The sequence below is a fragment of the Diorhabda carinulata genome, chromosome X, assembly GCF_026250575.1.
Source record: "Diorhabda carinulata isolate Delta chromosome X, icDioCari1.1, whole genome shotgun sequence".
Classification (NCBI taxonomy): domain Eukaryota; kingdom Metazoa; phylum Arthropoda; class Insecta; order Coleoptera; family Chrysomelidae; genus Diorhabda; species Diorhabda carinulata.
Window position 1 is genome coordinate 47,074,549 of NC_079472.1, and position 22,821 is coordinate 47,097,369.

Genomic DNA, 22,821 nt, shown 5'->3' on the forward strand with positions numbered 1-22,821 from the left:
AACTTTTTAAGACTCGGGTTAAACGATAAGTGAAAGAAGTGGAAGACCTCCAGGCAAGTGAAACGGGTTTTTTCAAGAGAAATCTCATAAACAGGAGCATACTCCAACACCATTTGTAGCAACGGCTAGAATTTTTTTCAAAATAGCCACAAATTTTCAGCGATAATAAATTTGACATTCATGGTCCAGACGGTTTGATTATTACTGACATTACGTTAGGAAAGAAAAATAATTGTCAAGAATGTAGCATTGAGGTGGCGGAGTTATTGTGTGAGCTACGCTTGATGAAAGGGTAGAATCACAAATCGCATTTTGTTTGAAAAATGGATACAGTTATGTATCAAAATGTTTTGGAAGAGTTTTTTTATCCATTTATTAGTTTTTTGAAAGTGGAGCGAAAAATTTATAATGCAGGCACTACAAAATAATAGTTTAAGGATTTATGAATCAACATTTTGGATTGGCGAGCCCTTAGTCCTGTTCTCAGTCCAATACAGAATTATAGCAATACAACCTTCTAAAGACAAAAATTAACGATTAATGTACCCTCGTGGTCAAATATAACGCACCAAAAAATAACGCCCCAATTTCTGATAATATTTTTTTGGTTAATAAATTTAAATTAATATTGCTATTGTTTAACTTCTTTTTAATGAGTAAAAAAATAAAAATAAAAACATTGCAATAAAAAAGAATTTTCTTTTTTTAAAACGCTAGTATCGTGTATTTTCGTCTCTGGATGTAATAGTTGCTAACATTTTCCTGGGCATGTTTTTAATTAGGTGCTGTATGATTTCTTAAAGTATGTTCTCCCATTCCTCTAATGCCGCTTGCTCAAGCTCATTTAAATTTTGACGTGATGGATTGCGACGACGAATGCGGCGTTTTAAAATGTCCCAGACATGCTCGTTAGGATTCATATATGGACTTTTTGGTGGCCAGTCCAGGGTATGAATTCCTACTTCTTTTAGGTAACTCAGAACATCTGCCGCAACGTGTGGTCTAGCATTATCATGCATTAAACGGAAATCATCACCAATAAATGACCCAAATGGAACGACGTGATTTTCAAGAATGTTTGTTATGTATCTTACTGCGTTAATGGCGGGTCTAGGAAGAGACAATAATTCTGTGCGGGCATCAAAACAAATTCCTTTCCAAAACATGATAGACCCTCCTTGGAACGGCTCCCTGGGAATGATACAAAGCTGCGCAAATCTTTCTCCTTGCAATCTTCGAATTTGATTACATCCATCTGGACCTCTTAAACTGATTCTTGTCTCATCAAAAAATAAAACACCAATTTTCTAAATTTCAATCGAAATTTTGTCTTGCAAATCTTAGTCTAGCAACACGATGCTGCCTGGTTAGCTCGACACTTGTTAGTGAACGATTTCTTAATGAATTTAATTGCAAAAAACGGTCATCCTGAGGAGTTAAAATTGAAGGACGTCCTTGTCCAGGCTTCCTAGAATGTCTATCAAAATCTTTGCATCAATCTGACAATGGTTGTGTGGTGTACACCAAACAGATTTGCCGCTTCACGATAACTTTGTCCCTGTCCAACTAACTCGGCTATTCTTTCAGCTTCGCGTTCACTTAACTCCCTAACTCTATTCATTTTTTGTTTAACTATTCACATATTTTACACACCTTGATTGACTTAAATTACTGCTGTCCACAAGTTGGTACAACAATAGAATGATAGAAACATTAAAATATGCATAAAATTAAAATTAAAAAAAAACACACAAAAACAGTTATTTGCTGATTAGAAATTTTGCTACATTTTATCGCTAACATTTAAGATACTTTTTTTACTAACTTTTTGTGATGAAAAAAAAAGAAACCCAAAAGATTAACATTTTAGGTTTTGATATTGAAATAAAGGATGGTGTTATTTACGGCCACGAGTTTCTGTCTAATTGCCGTGATCTCCCTTTTGTGTGTCATTTCTTATCCTGTGCCTCCTGAATTAGCTGCTACTCATCTCCAGAAGTCCTTTTCGGTCGTCATTATCATACGTTGCCATATGTTACAATGCTTTCAAGGATCGTGGTATAAAAATTTGTTGGCTTTTCATATTGTTTGGTGTTATAATATCATTCTATTTGTTTCCCTTTCTCCAGATAATGTCTTGTTCAGATTCATATGCATCCTGCTTTTTATACGTTTACTTCTAGACCCCATTTCTTCTATAATTTTCGAATCATGTAGCTGTGCTATAACTATTTGATCGTCTGCGAACCAAAGCGTGTATAACTTAGTGTTGTTTTAGGTTTTTCGTGGCAGTAAATTCTTAAATTCTATATGGTTTTCTATCAATCTGTAATACCTCAAGTGAAAACATATTTTACATTGTTTTCTGCACTGTTTTTAGTTGTTTGTTTGTGAGGGAATTCATAATCGCGCGACACATTTTTTATTTGATTTTGAAATCTTATTATTGTATTTTCACTAAAGTTCTAGCCACAATAATTAATTGAATGAAAATTTTTTTGCACAAATACATACTTTTACGGCTTGATGTTAAGCCTTTTGGCGAAAAATCATTTATTTTTTTTTGTTCAATAGTAATTTTTTGATAATTTTCCACATTCAGGAAACAAGTGTGACTCAGTATTCCTAAATATTTCACAAGATTAGTAAATTAATACAGAGGTATAAATTATACTAATATTTTCCACCCCTATAACCGACACTTAAGCAAAAAGATAAAAAGTAAACCGAACATGTATACTTGTTAAAATCAAAATTAGATTCTGAAAAAATATATATACTATATTCATACTGTTTACTTTTATGCCACTTAACAAGAATAGTTATTTTTTTTCAATGAAAACATTAAAAAGAACTAATTGTAAATTATATAGTATTAAAATAATTAGATTTTTGATTCTTCATTGTTATACAACGAAATGCCAAACAAACCATGGTCTACTAATACGGACACATTCCTATACAAAGTATATAATAACACAGGCAAATAACATTCTATCGAGAAACCGGTCTCTGTCTGACTGGCAACAAATCATGTGGAAGCGATTCGAACTTAAATAACTAGCAGGTAGCTAAAAAGTAAAGAAAAAATATAACCTCTGTGATGTCGAACATGATGCGGTCCCGTACCGGAACAACAGGGCTGCTCCATATACATCGTCCAGCTGTTTTCAAAATCCGCGTAAGCCACATTAAATAAATTGAGTTGAACTATCACAGTCACTAATATAAAAAACTTTGCGGTGTATTCCAAACAGAACGCCATTGTTACACGTGGTGTGAAAACACAAACGATATTTTCTTTTTGAATGAAACTCGAGTTGAAACGTGTCAATGTGATAAAAGAAATGTTCTTTGAAATTATGATGACTGCAACACCTTTGTAAATTGAAAACGCCGGTCGGGTCACTGAACGGAAAACCTGTCGATGACAAAAACTTAGAAAAAAGATAAAATTCAATAATTACACTATTGTTCACATGAAGTTAAGTTTTCTATTAACTTGGTTAATGTTTATATCAAATTTTTCTTGAACGCATTGTTTACGTTCCGTATTCGAAGATGGATACGACAATAAGTATATCACTTCCCTCGCGTCGTGTCGAACTGAACTTTCAGTTTTGCGTTTTAGTAAATGGCGGTTTATATCGTGCACCCTCGGCACGATTCGGTTCTTCTCGGAAGGTAGGAAGACGTGAATGTAAACTGAAAGTTCTATCTGAAGTTTAAACTGATATATTCACTGATGGTTTTTATCCTCTGGGAGTTGGGGGCACGACACCAAAGTGCACCGTTAAATGAAAATTATTCATTGTTTTAATATACTTGTATAGAATAAACAACTTTTATTTTATATGTTTATACGCCAATTAATTGACTTTATCAAAAATACCAACGAACAAGTGAGTTATCTAAAAAGTCTAACAAAAACATAAAGAGGACAGAGTGATGTAAGAAAGTTAACAAAATATGAAAATGAAGAAAAAGGTTTGTAAACAAAAAATTAAGATTTGAAGAATATAATTGATAAGAAAAGATTTGTCAATTAAAGTAAAAGAAGTCAAAGAAGAATCATGGATCAACTTTGGACAAAAAAGACATAAAACTATAAGGAAAACAAAAAATAATTGTATAGAACACTAAAACAATTAAGAAAAAAAGGGATATCACGTATAAAATATAAAAATATGAAAAATAAACAAGGGAATCATGAAGAAAGATAGGTAATAGGTATACAAATAAAAAAACTCGTTTGTATCTTTAATCTAATCACGCGTTTCGATAACTAAAAACGTCTTTAGAGGCCTTCACGTCTGATAATATAAGTGTTATTGTTGGTGTAGTGGTAATGGTTTCTTCAATATGAATATCACATCCTGTTGCGAAAATTCCAACTTTGTTGTATTTTCAGTTTAATTTACAAGAAATAGAAAATGATGATAACTATAATGAACTTCATGATGAAAAAGCTGCTTTCCCAATGATATGTGCGTTCCAGTATTGAACTCAAATAATAATTATTCTATCAGCAACTTAATGAAGTTTGATCCACTTTTTTGCTTGGTAAGAAGGATCTGATTGTTTCCATCCTCAACTTTGAGGGTATTTAAATTGAAATTTGAAACTCCCCTATAATTCGTCGTTCAATACAGTCTCAAAAAGCATGATTTTATTTTAAAAGCTATTTATGTGGCCAATTAAGTTAGTAATAGTGTTGAAGTTGACTTTATCACTGTAGAAAATAGAAGTCTCCTTACACTGAAAAAAGAGTAGTTCAACTACTTCTTATACCCAAATCAATCCTGTATTCAATTTTAATTTGAATGATTGAAGATGTTTTTATCTGTTATTCTAGTTATTATTATATAGACATATGAATAACTACATTTTCTATCTATTCATTTGAAGATAGATACACAAATAAAGATCTCATTATTTCATAATTAATTCTCTAGTCAACTTTTTATCGTTTGGTTTTTTATGATTCGTCAATGATGTATTGTGTGATATATTTATAAGTTAAGAAAGTTTCGATAGAAATGGGCACTACTACAGTTTTCGAAAAATTCGGTAAAAAAGAGGAGAAGCAAATGAAAAAGTTAGAAAAGAGACAATCTATCTGCGGAAATAATGAGTTATATGAATGAAGAGAGAATAAATAAATTAACAGAATTACTAAACGATATAATAAATCAGGAAAAATACCAGGGTGTACCAGAAGTATAAAACTAACAAGCATAACAGCAAGAATAATGGGGAAAAGAACAAGAAGTTCGCAGAACTCACAATGTGACTGGAAGAAGTATAAATAACTTCATAGATTTGGAGAGAGTCTGTGATCAAACAAGGTGGGAAGATAAATTTAAATTACTTAAAAACCGTCATTAATAATCATTAATCAATAATATGAGCAAACAAACAACGAAGAATCAAGAGTATTTATCACAAACATAGGTGGTAAACAAAAGATATTTACTAAGTCCATTACTTAGACAATAGTAATAGACGAAACAGCAAAAAGACCAGAAAGTCAAATGAAAAAATTCGGTATGGGAGGTTGGAGGATGAAACTAATATTGATATTCGCAGATAATTTGGTATTATTGGCAACATCTATGAATATTAAATGCAAAAATGAATAGAATGAATATGAAACCCAATACAAATAAAACTAATGATATAGCAAGACACGATAAAGTACATAATAAACATATTAAGGGAAAATAAATGAAACAAGTGGATGGATATAAATATCTAGGAGCAAAAACAGAAAGTTATTGCAGACTGGAAAGTTCAGAAAAGGAGCAGGATTCTTTGAAAGACAAATTGTCTGTATTTGAACGAAGAATTCAGGTAATGATCAATGGAGAATTACAGGTCATTTTCGAAATCCTTTGATTTGAACATAATTGAAATTAGTTTAAAAATGAGATAAATTTGTTATAAAATGGCGCCACTGTCTTCCAATGAATTTCATATATTGCTGTGACAGTTCGTGCTGATGGCAAGACGACTTCTTCACCTTTGAATTTTACAGTCAAAATTGTTACCTCGATAACATCATTTTCTTGACTGAGAGTCTGGTTTCTTTGCAAAGTCATGGTACATTTATGCTTCGAATAAAAATGATGGGTATATCTTTATCAAAATATATGACTAAAAGAAATCGAAACGTCAAATTTGTCTTTGATAAATTATTTAAAAAACTAATTTTAAAACAGAAGAGGCCTAAAATCAAGAGCATTTAGAACCATTTTTGGAAAACGAAACCTTTATTAATCTGAAAATCCAAGCTTTAGGGAAGTGTTCTTGCCATCATCAGGAAAACTACAATATAAATGGAGAAGTAAGTGTAAAACAAGTGTATCCAAAGATATATTATAAAATTGACTTACGTTCAATTCGAGGATGAATTTCTAGGTATTTTCATAACGGAGAGCTATGGTAAATGTTAGGGGTTATGAATTATGATTCACATTGAACAGTTGTTTCACACATGATTTGAATTTTTGATTTACTTCTCCATTTATATTTTATATTGATGATGGGAAGAACATTTCCTGATTTATAGCTTAATAAAGAGTTCTCATTCTCCAAATTTGCTGCAACCCCCAATATATTGGTTATTTATTCTTGCTGTCAGCAAAGACTACTGTCTTGGATCTGGGATATATATATATATATATATATATATATATATATATTCTAAATGTTCTTGATTTTAAATCTTTTTTGATTTGAAATTATTTTCTTTGTTAATTTTCTGAAGACAGATAAAAATTTGACATTTCGATTTCTTTCAGTCTTCATTAAAATATGATATTGACACTGTACATTTGATCATATACATCATGAATATCAAAATAAGAATAAAATCAGTAGAAATTTGGTCATGAAAGATTAATTTTTCCTTAGTTTTTACATCTCCAATACGTAGCAGTAATCAATTAAATTATTTGTAGTTGTAATATAATTTACAAAATAGAGCTATAAATTTTACCTGAATTATTTAGGCCTTTTTTATCATTTATAGCTTTTTCGTTCTTATGAATGTGAACCATTTCTGAAAATTCTCTTTTTCGTGTATTAGATTCCGTTGAATCTTTATAATTGAATTTATATTTTTCGATATTCCGTCGTTCGTAAATGCAGTTTTTTTATCGTATTGATGACCTTTTAGTCTATTTTCTAAATACTGAGATGTCTGCCCTATATAGACAGCACAGTTAGTAATGAATATTGAGAAAACTGTCCTAAGCAAACTTGATATAAATATCCATTCCTTTTCCATTATCAATTAATTTCAAAATTACTTCCATCATTTACAATAATAGTGTTACATTTAGGCCAATCGGCTCATTAAGAAATTCGGAATCATTTTTTATAAATAATTCCAAGAATCTTTTCAGTTTCATTATAGTGAGTATTTTTAAGGAAGCTATAAAAAGCAACGAAATTCTATAAAAAATTCTTGGTATAACAAAATGGGTGAAAAATATTTGAAGCTGAACTGTAAAATAACCACATTCATTTCTTGCTTTAAGTGAAGTGTTAGGAGTTATAAATATAATGAAAGAGTTGAAATAATTCTCATCTGTAATGTACATTCTGGCATTGTCTCCTGTTACTGTAATTTCGATGTCAGATCGAATTGAACTATAAAACGTAAACAACAATATTTAGCAGTTTTAGCAGCCGTCCACTGAACGAGAATACAGGTCAAATGTCAAGTAGTATTACTCTTAGTTTAAAAGAGAAACGTTATGTGAGGCTATGGGGCAGTTTTAGTTTTCACTCGGAGATTAAATGAAATTGAACATGATGGGAAATTGTTTCGTACAACAAACAATTGTAATTTAATTCTCTAAAAAAACTAGATTTTTAAACGGGGTAAAATGAGTAAAATAAAGAATTTGATTAATTATCACGTATTTACCAGTATTTTGAAGTAAATATTTGATTTATGTGCCTGAATATTCTTAACACCGACCAATGGCGGGGCCACATCGGTTTATTTTTTGAAATATCTAATAATACTTCTTGCAAATTCAAGGTCCTTGACTCGCACTTATAGATTTATTAAATAGTATCAAAATAACAAGAAGCATGAAGGATGAGGATTTTAAGAAGCAAAGAGCAGATCATAACAGATTCCATCATAATGAAAAAAGTATCCTCCAGACAATTAGAAATCATTGATTTAAGTGCTACAAAGATCGACAGGATTATACGCCACAATAAGGATTTATACGTCATTTCAAACTTATAGTAGTACTACAAAAAAACTAACGAAATATCTATAAAACCGCAAGTAATAAGGAGCAAATGGAGAGGTATATTTTGAAGATGGTTTTATTTGAGAATATCTGAAAACTACACAACATATTTATATAGACAATCTCAAATTGTATATATCATCTATAAATCATTTCGTGATGAAGATATCATTCTCGTCGAACAGAACAAAACTTTTAAATACAGATGAAGTATGACGAATAATAATAAATTGATGAAATCAATACACATTTCTCTAGATGTCTAATATATCAATAATCTAAAACTATCAACACAAATCAAAAAAACATGTGTTATTTTCATCTCAAGTATTTGTAGTTCTCGTAGTGTTTTATTTGTTTTCCATCCTCAAGGTCGATGTCTAGTGCTGTTGCTCTGATGCCTATGGATTCATTTTTTTTACGTTTCGAGACTCCATTTCTTGTACTTTTCTAAGATTTTTCCAGTCATGTAGCTCAAATCGTCATAATCCTGTGCAATTGCTATTGTGTTGTAACTGACAGGTATACCCATCTTGAGACTCTATTCCAAGTAGATCTTAAATAGCGTTGTCGAGAGGCAACACCCTTGTCCTAGACCTTTCGTGGCAGTAAACCCCGGTTTGCTTCGAATTTTGTTATATCATTTTCGTATGTTCAGACTGGGCACCGGAAAACAATTCGATACCAAGCAAGAATCCTTAGATTCTAATGAATTTTAAAAAATCTATTATTTTTCTAAGAGTGACATATTTTCGAGAGACAGAATCTGTCATTTGTTAGCCATTTCTCCTCTTCACTTCCCCAAGTCCTTCGTTTTAAATAGGGATTATACCATGGTTGATACATCAATCAAAACGCATCTACATTTACGCCGTCTTTGCAAACAAGTCTTAACTAAGTCAAGTGCTACACCTTTTCTAAATGAAGCTTACACGGTTTATCCCCTTTCTGAAAACCCAAAATGAAAGAAAAGGAACTTACAAATGACAATTGTCTGTATCGTAGCAATATGTTCTTTGTAGAAAAAAAATCGACGGGATCGAATGCGATAACTACCAAAATTGGAGGTCGACTGTTGTTGCTTTCTAGACGAAACTTTATAGCTTTAGTTTGAACCTAAAACGTCGGTTATTCCATAGATATCATCACTACGGTGAAATCGTTACCGGCGGTATGAGGGCTTCTTAAAGTTTATTTAATATGAAACTGACAATTTCAGCCTTGCTTTGTCAAATTGTTCACTATTTGCTACATTACCGTGAATGAAAGGTTTGGTTTTGTTAGAATGACTGCACTTTATATCTGAGGAACTCAACGATAATGATAAAAAAGTTTTCAACATTGTCGACATACTTAATGCTAATGTAGCTTTAGCAGGTAAATAGATTTTTGGTTACGAAGATGTTATTGACGATTATGTAACAAATACTTCGAACCCAATCAACTTAGTGATCTTCTCATGTATTGCTGTAATAAGAGAGGGGCAAAGTGATTTTCGAATAGTCCTATACAAATTTTGGTTTTCAATTGCAAAATTTTTACAGCTTTTTTCTAAAATTGTCCCAATTAGTTTTAATATTTGTTGTGTTTGTGTCGAAGACAATACCATTCTCCTAATCCATTAATTAAATTCCTTTCTCATCTTTATCCTTTTCCAAGCTTTGACAAAAAATGTGGGCTCAACTGTGACCTGTAGAAAAGAGCAACTTTGTTTATTCTGGGTTCAATCTAGAAGTTAATCCAACGTTTAAACCATAGTTCAATAATATTTTCACTCAAAAATTGTAAAATTGCGTCTTAATACGACTCTGTTTGACTTTTCGCTAGGCTTAGGAGTTGCATTGAATAGGAAGTTTTTGGTCATTACCATATTCGTCCTTCACTCGTAGTCTGGGTTTGTTATGCACCGGTTTAATTTGGGTTCGGCTTTTATTGCATTCCCGGCAAATGAGCCATGTGCTTTGGATTAATTTAAATACACATCTGAAACTGAATATATTCCGGAAAATGTTTCGTTGCCTTTAGAGCTATCTAATGAAAGATGTTATTAGATTAGAAATATCATCTGGTGCCGTATTGATTACCAAATAATTGGAATCCTTGGTTATAGTATAATTATATATGTATTTTCAACGTTATATTATTTTAAAATTTAGTAATTTTATGAAAACTATATGTATGTATTATATTTTGAAACAACATATTTAATAACTGAAAGTTACGTCTAATATACAAGTGATAGAGATAAATAGTCCATCTGGACTTATTCTTTTCAGAATACAATCAAAAATATCCTTTTTCTGTATAGATACCGAAATCTGGGTTAACAATTCAAGGGATCTTAATAAAAAATTGATAACTTGCTTATGACTACTTGGGGTTATTAAAAATGGTTTTCAGGGATGGAAAAATGATTTTTATGCCTCACAAATACGTTTTGAATTGAAAATCAATACATCTGTTCATTTTTAAACTATATTCATCAATATCTAATTCATTAGAATTTAGAATTTTGGGATCTTTTGAAACATTTGTTTCTCCAATGATACCATGAAAAGATTTTATTCGATTCGGATTCTTAAACGCCAGATCTGGTCTATTAAGATGCATCATGGCATTCTTCAAATCCTCTACCTTGATTATTTTATTAATTATTCCCTTTAGTACTCCACGTACTTTAGGAAAAAGCTTTCATAACTGTGAGTTTTTACTCGTGTTTTGATGATTAACTTTTTGAGTTTCACATTATATGGGGTCTTGATTGATAATTCATGAATATTTGAGGCTTTTCAATAATAAAACTCTTTTATATATATATATATATATATATATATATATATATATATATATATATATATATTATTTGCAAGTGTTCATAGTTAAAAACTGTTAACATTATGCTATATTATGGTTAGGTCAATTAAATAAATTAACTTTGTATGTCACGTTGTTAGAAAATTCATTGATGACTTTGTATACAAAAGTAGAATCAACATTCTATCAAAACTAAAATATCAGGTGATGAGTATATGAGTTCATATAACATAATTGCACATTTTGTATAGAAATAATCAATATGCTTTATTTTTGACGCCTGCCAAGGCGTTTATCCAAAGTATCTTCAATGTTGGTTGTGATGAAGAAAAATCGGAAGGTTTTGATTGCTGTTTACTCGATAACGAGAATAATTATTGAAATGGTAGAAAAACTAACAGCATTTTTGACTGTAAGACATGAGAAGGCTTCATTGTATGGTATTATTATTTATTGTGAATGATGTTTGTCGTAATCACTAGAAAATATATTGAATTTGGTGCATGAAGAAGTCTCTAAGTAAAAATAATCTTAAATATATGATATAAGTCAAATGAAAATTGTCCAATATCAAGTCTTAAATAATCATATTGCCTATTTTAATCAATTGTGTGGCTCAATTACATATGGGAGCAAGTAATGAATCCAAGTTTGAGAAGTATTTGGGATGTTTAAATACCTCAAAATTTGGGAGATTACAGATAATTTTTGGAACCGTTGGTGATATTGATCTGAACATAATATTCACGCTACCACTACAACTACACCAACACTCACAATTACACTACCTAACAAGCGTTTTATTAACCAAGATATCGTCTTCTGAGACTGAAGGTGAACTGTCAGTGTCCTCATTAACACAACATTGGGTTATATTGTTTTTTACAAGCAAGTGAAATACTAAATCAATATATATATTTATGTCTGTTTGAAATATTTCATATGAATCTGTTTTTTCAACTAGATTTGTACAAATAATTTGAACTAGCAAAATTTATTTTATGCCCATTTTATTCAAACTTTATTTTGAAATTACGGTCCTCGCGTATTTTTTAGTTTAGTACACCTCTTCGAATAGGAAACTGCTTTAAAAGTAATCAAGTTCATTTCATTTACATATGTGTATATTTCTCAGATCTCAACTTTTCTGATTTAATTCAGTCTCTTCTTCTTAGTCTTGTAGTTTTATTTTTTTACATTTGTCGTCTTTCAAACAGATAATGAAAGTTCGCCGAATAAGCTCATTATAAAAGAAAATATATCACATTAGTGGTGTCAGATAATGAATATAATTAATATTCCCCATTCATAATAAAAACTGTAATAATCGTTATATTGTCTATTTCCCACAGTTTCATCTCACTTCCTTCTGAAACCTTTATTGCGTCTTTTCGTAGTCCATTTCCTACGGTTTCTTTCCACTTTCTACTTCCTTTCGTTGTTGAAATATTCAATCTGATCATATGTGGCAGGTTTTAAGAGAATTTTGTTTTTTTACGAAAGCAGCTTGCTAACGTTACTTGGAACCTTGTTTGTGAAGCTGGAACCGGCTATATACAGACGTTGACCACCTTTGCGATAATATGGAAGCGGAACTTTATCACCCAAACTAATTCTAGGAGAACTGTACAAGAAGCAAAGAAATGACAATGATGGAAGTTTTTCATGTTTGTCTCAATTTTTGTATTGGTACTAATTATCGCAATAATTACAGTAATTTAATGAATTCTAAAAAGTGATGCCATATCATCAACCAGAATGGTTACAAGTAGAAGAAAATCGTTGGCTTTCTATTTCAAATACATATTGTTAAATCTTTCTGGACTGAAGTTGGTTCAACTTATACAAGTAGTACAAGATATTTGAACTAATTTACGGAATAGGAAGCCTCACTGACTGAGTCGTAGCTTGGAGTCTTAAGTAGAGTAGTAAAGTGAATACGTCAAGCCTAACTACTCAACTCTTAAATATGTATATATAAGATTTAGTTACAATTGCCCAAAGAGAATCGTTTGGATAGGAAATAGATGAAAAATAAAAATGATAAAATGATTTTGCTTACAATTTGAGGAACCTTCATATATTTCTTTGACTTTCAAGAAGTCTTGGGAGTATGGGGTAGATTACATCTATCAGGATTTGACTACAATAAAACGTATCCTATCTTAATAACTTCTAAGACTTAATCTACAGAATTATTATATTCGAATATGGCAAATTGTATTATTAAGTATTATAAGACAGACTTATTGGGTTGTAGGGGGTAAAAATCTTGCAAGAAAGGTTTTTCGTAGGTTAGATTAGTTGCATAACTTTCCGGGCAAATGCCACCACTCGTACACAACAGATCGGCGTATTACCTAAACAAACCATCTTTTCCGTTTAGTTCTGTACGAGTATCGAATTTGATTTCAGAAAGCTTTATTGCGTCTTTTCGTATTGTATTTCCTACTATTTCTTCCCACTTTCTATTTCCTTTCATTGTTAAAATATTTCTTTTTGATCTTACCTTTCGATAATTTTCTATTATTTTCGTATATGCTGCTGGTTCTACGAGCATTTCTTTTACCCGAGCAGCTTGTTAGCGTTGCTTGAAACCTACCTATATTTGTTGATGAAGCTTGAAACAGCGGTAATATTTCTGAACTGTTCTATTTACCCATTTTCCTCGATGCAGATGCTTATAAGATAATATGGAAGCGGAACTTATCATCCAAACTGATCCTAGAAGAGCTAATATAAACTTATGATCTAAACTTATAATGTATATATACAGGTTTTTGAATTAAATACACCATGGTTAAACCAGATATCAGGTAAATTTTGAAGTTTAACTTCTCGCTGCTCACTGTCTCTGTTTTTAATGGATAACAAAACAGTGATATAACGGATAGATGGTTCGGTATTCACACATCTGCGAAGTAGTAATATCCATTTTAATTGGTTTTTTGTATTTCTTTAATGGTTATTACGTTGGCTAGTGAAGCCAGCATTTCGTCCAATAAATATACTGCGACCCTTTTTTCGTTCTGCCGTAATTTCAACTTTAACACTGAGCACAGTTTCTTGAATGGAAGATTTTCAACAATTTCTTCCTCATTGCCCATTACTGGTTCCAAATGTAGGAGTACTTGGACTAAAAGGTGTTAGGATGCCTTAGGATGCTTTGAATTCCTGTAGCATTTTGCTCAGAAGTGCTTAAAGATTTGCCGACTGATTTCTGCTTCTTTCTCCTCTTGGTAGCTTTGACTTATATCATATTTGCTGAAAATATGTGCAAAATTATTCCGTGATTCCTTACAAAATCAAAATTGTTATCATTTAACTTATCAAAAAACTCCAAGCAGTTGAGGAACGTGTCTTTGGAACAATTTTCTGCTTCTCATTGATTCCCTAAAATTAACAGTATTTTGAAGATGAATACTTTAATTATTATTTCTTTCATCATAATTCGAGTAGCTGAGAAAATTTTTTAAGAAATCTCTCAAATTGTGAGGATTTTATTTTGAGAAATTGGCGAAGACTGTTTTTTCACGTAAAAGAAGCGATCCTCATTATATGTCTATTTATATGTCGCAGAAGCGCTTTGTTTACTTCCGCCTTCCTGACTTTTTCTTCTTTTCTATATCAGAAATATCATCAATTATCAGGGGTCGGCAAAACAAATTTTTTTATAACACAAGTATGAATAGCATATTGTGATAAAATGGACCTTTACAAATACGAAAATATGAAAAAATAAATGTAACACGTAAGGTTTTCGTGTTACATTTATAGAACTATATTCATTGGTAAAATATTTAATATTTATTAAAAAATAATTACAAGTTTTCTAAATCGTATAGGTATATTGACAATATTTATAGTTTCCATGAAATAAACATGCCTCGCATCTATTAAAAACAAAAATCACTTCAAATATCAATTAGCTCTACTTTTTCCTTTTGCACTTTCTCTTTTTAAAAATCAACAGTAATCACCCATCATGGCCGAATCCCATTGTTCTTGATACCGAATTTCCATTGTTCTAATACCTTTGTGGAAACTTTCACCCTGCTCATCACTGACAGCTCCCAAATTTTCGAGAAAAAATGTCAAATACGAATGGAGGAAATGAATTTTCAATGAAATTCTAGCACCATGGGATTTGTAGGCGTCTAGAAGCTCATCAACTAACTGTTGGTAGTTTGGATCCATAATGTTGCCCAAAAATTCCCCCACTACACTATTAAAGCCTTCCATACTCTAAGTTTCTGTGTGGAGAGCTTTTTGCAAAATTTTCATCGTCCAGCAATTTTCTTATTTGTGGTCCAATAAAAATACTTTCGATCCATCACCCTCTTTATCTATAGCCTTTACAAAGTTTCTCATCAATCTAAGTTTAATGTGAAGGGGAGGAAGGGGTACATTTTTGGAATATACAAAGGGGTATGAACTTAACATTTTGAGATCCCGGTTGAAAACAACTTCTTGCTTGCCATTTTTTTACATAGTGTTGATCTACTGCCCGACCTCCCATAGACAAAGAAAACAGCAATATTTCGTAGACCCTCCCTGACATCTCATTAAAATTCCAATTAGCTTCAGGTCCCTACATATCGGCCACTTATACTTGTTGTTAATTTTGTCTATAAGCAAGCGAATATTTTCATAAGTTTCTTTCATCTTCACAGAATGAGCAGCTGGTATAGACGGTTTTAAATTTCCATTGTGTAATAACACTGCGTTTAAACTGTATTTAGACAAGTCAATAAATAGGCGCCATTCACTGGGATTATGCTCAATATCAAGTTCCGTCACTAGACCACCAACATCCGTACACGGACACAACGAATTTTCCATACTGTAGAATGCAGAAAATGTAGAATTTCTTTTTCTAAAGGTCGTAATTTTTATCTCTTTGGCTAACAAGTTCCATTCCTTAAGAAGTCCAGACTGTTGCTTTGATAACCCCAAATCACGTGCTAAGTCATTCAACTGACTTTAAACAATCAAATATAGCTTGCTAGAAATGGTACTTGGAAGTAAAAATAGGGTCGGTGCATTGTTCTCTGACCTTCCTGATGATACGTGGTCTTCAATAATCTTCTAAAACAATATTTTGCGGATTTATAGGCGCAATCGTTATGCGGAACAGGTCGTATAGCAAACGGTAAATTAGAATAACCTTCAGTCCTTGTAAGAAAAAAATAGTAGTCGTCAAAATGGTTAGTAGGTTCTCGCCATGCCAAAAGGCATGCTTCTTTTTTTCCTCCCATTCGTACGAGGGGGTCCACTGCTTATCTTGGTCTATAAAATAATATTTGTAATATGCTTTTTTCACATTTTCAGAAAGTGACCTGGCTAGCGGGTCATAAACATTCCACAAATATAACAAAATTTGTCAGAAGTTTTCCAACTGCGGCGCGTTTTACTCGACATTTTCGTCTTTCTAATCACTTTTTGCGCTATGAACAAAGAACCACTTACTATGAAACTGAACAGAATATTAATTTTTAACGATATTTTTATGTTTATTATTCTGAATAATACAGTTCAGGTATTTTATTTACCGACATTAACCGCCCGTTTATAAAATTACATACATAATTAAGCTATTGTAAGTGGTATGTGTTAGTGCTTAATAAATTTTTTTTGTCGGCTAGTGTAATTAACCGTATAATGTCAAGATTGGTCTTTATATTGTCTCGATATTAATTTCTGATTTATTGATAAATGCTCTATTCTTGCAATGATGTTTTTCAACGATCTGCTCATTCCTTGGTTTATTTCAGCTTTCTATGTTCGTGCTTCTTCACTCCTAAGTATTTCTTTTCACTTGTTCCATTCTGGTACAACCTTTCTTACTTTTGTTAGTTTACTGTTCGTCCTTTATTTCTATACTTCGTTACTTTTTATTTTCCTTCCGTATTTTTACAATCTTTTGTATATGCCTAAAATTGTACAAATCTATGTTGTTCCTAAATATAACATACTCGAATGTGGTAAATAGTATGACAAGCTTAGCAACTGAAGGTTTCCTTCAATTTAAACAAAATTCAATTAAACGAAATTATAATGAATAGATAATGATAAATTTAGCTAATAGAAATTTTGTCGTATGTCTATGTGTGTTACGATAGTGAAAAAGTGAAAAACATCTCCAAGTTGCCATGAATCGCTTGGAAATAGCTTCAGTTTTAGATCTTTAACGCCTGTGAACACGCTAAGAACTGAGAATACATAGCTCACCAAATGGTTAAAAAAAAGTTAAATTTTTGCTGTAGAGCAAATTTTTCAATACGAAGTAGACGTTCATGGCGACATTTCAGGTCGTATTAAAAGAAACACTACATTTTACAAATCCATACAGAGCAGAGGAAAGCCACCTAGTGCATATACTAGAATATGTTAAGCAAAAGATCTTGGAATATTAAAACGTTTCGGTTGTTTCAATCCCAACTCCAGATTGGGAGAAGATAGGAATTTAGTACATAAATTATCTGATTATAGTCTATTTGAGAAAGATATAGAGCAATAAAATGGGGAATTCCATCCAGTTCGGCTCAATTTCTGTGTCGGCCATAGGTGTAGGTCTTGAAATAGTATTGTTTGTAATATTAGAATTTCAATTAATTGCGAATTAGGAAAAGTATGTTTTCTGGCCCGCAGTGTCAATATCGAAATATTGTGTAGGGATTACTTAGGTACTATATTCTACAGTTACGTTTTTGCGTTTTACAGGTACCGTTTAAACTTGTGTTAGTGTCTCTGCCTAATTCCAACCCTATATCAGATTCAGCTTTCCTTTTTGCGAGTATCTTACCGGCACGACTTTGGCACACTATTTTCAGTATGTGTGAATGGAGAACAATAAGCTATATATTGACCCCAACCCGGGTGGTACTACCTGCACTTCATAAAAAGAAAGAATTTTACAATGAAATCAATGCCAAACTATGAAAGTGGCTTAAATATTCGTTGGGTCACTCTGTGGTTCCTTTGCATACCTAACGAAGTTTTATTACCTTTCTGAAAAAAACTAAAGTATTAATCAATCAAATGAATACTCGGCTGGATTCGCTGAGTATTGGGATTGATTTCAACCAGCTAAAAATAACCAATCAGTCCAATCGCGCCTCTGCTGTAACAATTTTACAAAATCAGGAGCCCATTTTTCTTCAAATTACTTATACCTTTTCAATAAAGTTTCTCAAGCGATATCTGAAATTAACTAATACAGCCATATCAAGCTTATCGATACATATCTAATAATGTTTCACAAATTACTTACAATGAATGTACGTTCATTGTAACATAACAAATATCTGTCGAACAATAAAAAATATCGATTATTATACTGTTGGGATATTATAACTATCATTATATCAACAAAATCTCATTTTGTCCCATACTATATAACTTTATTAATCCGCTCGTGGATGAAAAATAGTTCCCAATCGAAAAATTTCCTCATATATAAATTTCAGAAATATTTTTCATACATAACTCGGAATTTATGACGCACGACATAAATAAATGAAAATAAAGAGGTTTAATCAAGTGGAATTTAGGTCAGAGAAAGAAAAAAAATAAGAAAATAAAGCCTACGCGGGACGAAGGACCCACCATCAAGAATAGCGCCATTCTGCCAGCTAAGAGACACCAAAAGCGGATGTGCATTCACCCTTCTTACCCCATTACTTCCGGTTTAACCATCGTTAATGTTACAGTAGTACAAATGGTTGTGGTGCTAATATACTTCTAGTGTTTATTATGATTAACGAAAGGTATACAGGGTGGAGGTAAAAACAAATACATTTGGAATTTTAAAAGTAAAATTGGATATTTTTCGAGAGTAACTACGCGATTGTCTCATCCCAGTTTATTTGTTTGAAATTGCTTTTGACTGAGTGATTTTTTTTTAATGTTTGGGAATAGAAGATGAAGATGGATATGACGGATTAGTTAATAAACCGTAAACGCAATTACATAAATTTTTTTAACAATAGAGTAGGTAGCTCAAGATTTTTATTAAATCATATTTAACACTACCCATCACCTTATAATCTATTGAAAACCTCAATAATGTTTCAACATTAAATGATTTGTTAGTTGCTCAACGCGGCAACTATGTAAAAACTCTCTCTTACCGCTGAAATTATAGTAAGTATGTATTAAGACATGTGCGCTCGCGAATCTTAAATGTTTTAGTTTCTCATAAACAATAAATCGAATTAATATTTCAACTGACATCAGACTTCTAATCTAATCTCAGACAATACCAATAAGATTTAAGAACGAATTTAAATAAAACTTTTTTCTAGTTAATGCTGTATCAAAACATGTCAGAAAATCAGCATAATATTCAACAGTTATTGTTTTCTCTTTTTTAAAATAATCAAAGAATATCACGCTATTGTAATCCCGAAAGTCTTTGGCGTTACAACAATGGATTTTGATTTGTTGGATTCTGTATTTTTGTTTCTAGTTGATAATGGTGTACCCAAATTTCATCTTATGCGATATATTCTATTCAAACATTATTTTGAAAAGAATTTTAAATTAGAGCAATCTTTTCATCAATATCAACCAAATGCCGACAATCGCCTTGCTTTTTATATATAAACTTTCATGGAAAATGTTGCTTACCAGTGTGGTTGGAATATTTATTTCATTAGCTACCTCACGTTCTTTTATTCAAAGATAAATACAAGGGTCCGAATTTAATTAACCGTTTCTGGAATATCTACAGTAAATGACGGTCCTGGACGTTCGGCATCATCCGTGTCATATGACCACTTTTACAAGCAGAGAAATTACGAATTAATCCATGGGATAAGAGGCATACATTTTTTCATGTACAGAAAACTTGATGGAAATCAAAAAGATAATCGATAAAGCTACTTTAAGATAAGGATACATTGCGAGCCAGTTTAGTGGTGAAATCAATTATTTGAAGTTGTAGAAATTTAAATTTCAAGTTATGGAAAAATGAGAAAGAAATATGCAATTGCTCCTTCTATGTAAATGTGAATAAAAAATAGCAGCATAATCTGATTTGTGGTAGAACCGACAGGCTATACAAAGAAAACGGTTATACATAGGATCGGGAAAGTAGTGTTACTTTCTTAAATGAATAAATTTTTCCCGAAATTCTTTTTGTAAAGTGCGATCTTGCCTTATACCATGTTGCAGAATAACGCTTTTTCGATTGAGGATGGTTTCACTCGATTCAATTGCTTACAATGACGATCTGTATTAATATTATTTAGCTATCAGCACTTCAAAGTGATCAATTCAACGTAGGCTCCACCAACAACACAAAACGCATTTTGGGATGTAAAACTGGATTAGATGTGCTTCGTGGTGGGAAAAGTCACTGTCTTCTGCATTTTGTATTATGATATAAGACCGTCTCCTTTGATCAAGGGAACATAATATGATTTTGTATTATGTCGTTGAAGCAATTAGTTTCCTTTTCTTCGTATAAATTATTTACTGCAATTGTTTTTGGATGGTCGACCAAAGCTGGTTAATGGTGTTTGAGAGTTTTTCAATTGTCTGACTTGGATTTGCCTTTGCTCTTAGTATGTCTTTGTTTGATGTTATTGGTCTTCCTGATAAATGGGATTCAAAGAGATAACGATTACTGAATCTGAACTTAGATTACAAATAACAAAAAAATATTCATAAAATACTGATGGGTACAATACTTAACGAAACGAGAATTGGAGGAGCGGCATGTGAATATATGATATGCAGTAAAAGTTTCAACTCAGTAAAATCATTTGTTGGCAGCAACTTTAATCGTTAAGCAGCTAGTGCTTTATTTTTAAGTCAGAAACATTTCCAGGAATAAGTATATAATTTAGTCAAAGGCACAAATTTTCAGAAGATGAACCCAGAAGCGGGAGGTGTTGATAAAATAACAAAAGTTTGAGGTTAGATGCTGTAAAAAGAAGGATGGTACACTCGTATCTCTCATATTAAGTGCAAAGATACCAGATACTTTTATTGTCATAAACAAACACGGCGGTTTCGCCAGGTGTGAGGTCATTCAGGACGTCATGACAGTTCATTTCTAGAAACTCAAAATACTAATGTAAAAGACCTATTTTTTTAATAATATATATTTGGTTAGTTTTGAACTAATTTCCAAATTTTGTCAACTAGCCTATTGTGGAAATTAGATCCACAAACACAACTAAAAAATTGGCACTGATACTTTATATATACTACGAGTGTAATTCTTTTCGTACATCTTCTTCATTATATCTCTTCTTTTTTCTTTATTATTCAATGCTATTATTCATCTTATCTTTCTTCTAATACACAATTTGTTACAATCTTTTAGATGAATTATTTTCATAATATCTCTCTTTTATCAATTTTTCTGCATGATTTGCAGCTTTTTCTAATATTTCTGTTTATGTATTGCTAAAATAATTCAAAAGTTGGTGGACATTTTCCTTATTCAGATCCACATTATTTTTTATTATTTTGTTTATTTACACTATTTTTTTGGTATATTTATTTCAATTTATCAAGCGTTTGTATACCAATTAATTGACATAAGAAGTTATGTAAAAAACCTACCTTATTTTGCATTTTGGCGAAAACATTCCAATTAAAATTGCATTAAAAACTGAACATAATTTACTGCCTTTGTTAGAAGTTACGTTTCGAAATTTACAACAAACATATTCGAAAATATTACTTAATTTTCAAACTGTAATTTTGCCAAATGTCTGACTGAAAATCGGATGCCAAGTTCTTACTTTTATCCATGCAAATGCTGCAGACATTATTTACTATGCCAGAATTTCTATTTAATCCCATTTCCACCTCGCTCGGTTTTATTTGTATTTACGGGACAATTTACCTCACTGGTAAATTGTTCATTTTGAACGCAATTTTATAGGCACCTACTTTAAATCTTGTTAAATTAAAACAGATTATTAAATTATTGTTTTCTACGTGCTCATTTCTCCGTCCTGCCTGAAAATTGGCGGCGATTTTTTCATTTTATGGATAAGTTTTTACGCAGCTGGTTGGTATTTTATTAATTCCAGAAAAGTAGATGGAATATATACCGTGGTGTTGTTAGTTAGAAATAACGATACAATGGATTCTAAATGGGATGAAATTTAATCTATCAGAAAGTATGCTCGGAAGCATCGACTCAATAAGTATGATCTTTAATTAAAATTATCTCACATATAAATGCTGGTAATCGAAATTAAATACACTGATTTTGTGTTCTTATCACCTGAGGTGATTAAATTTATACCTAACGCTTTTTTTATATTGTACTACCTAGATTATCAGCTGGTATATCAATTGCAGAAAACAGTTATGCCAAATTAAGAAATGAAAAAGAATATTTAGTCCCTGTATAAAATTCGGTAAGCATCTAACAAACCGTCAGTCCACGTGGACTCATCATTCTATTCCCATTTCTCTTATTTTCTTCTATTTTTAGTATTATTATTAACACATTTCTGATGATAATGGAAGTTTGAAAGATTGAAATTTTGGTGTATCAATAAAAATTCATGATTCGAATTTGACATTCTGTTTCTTTGCAGCTCTGAAATATTCCAAGCGATTGCTCTGATTTCATTGAAATTTGTTGAAAAACGAGGTAGAAAGTACAGTAATTATGAAAAGCATTTATTACAGAAACAAAATAATAAAGTACGTATTCTAAGCTGAATGGTATGTAACTGAACGATATAGACAATAGAAA

The 22,821-nt window shown here is 31.5% G+C and overlaps 1 protein-coding gene across 3 annotated transcripts in view; it reads right to left on the reverse strand.

Moving 5' to 3' along the window:
* The window catches only part of LOC130900481 (semaphorin-2A), a 1,226,238-nt gene that overhangs the window by 604,429 nt on the left and 598,988 nt on the right, over positions 1-22,821 (reverse strand). For 2 of the 3 annotated variants that reach the window (XM_057811123.1, XM_057811122.1), the window contains exon 1: positions 3,097-3,608. The exons of the other annotated variant lie outside the window; for it this stretch is intronic. In XM_057811123.1, the coding sequence (XP_057667106.1) occupies positions 3,097-3,265 (169 nt within the window). In that variant the 5' untranslated portion in view covers positions 3,266-3,608. Of the gene's footprint in view, positions 1-3,096; positions 3,609-22,821 lie in introns of those variants that run through there. 3 annotated transcript variants of the gene reach the window in all.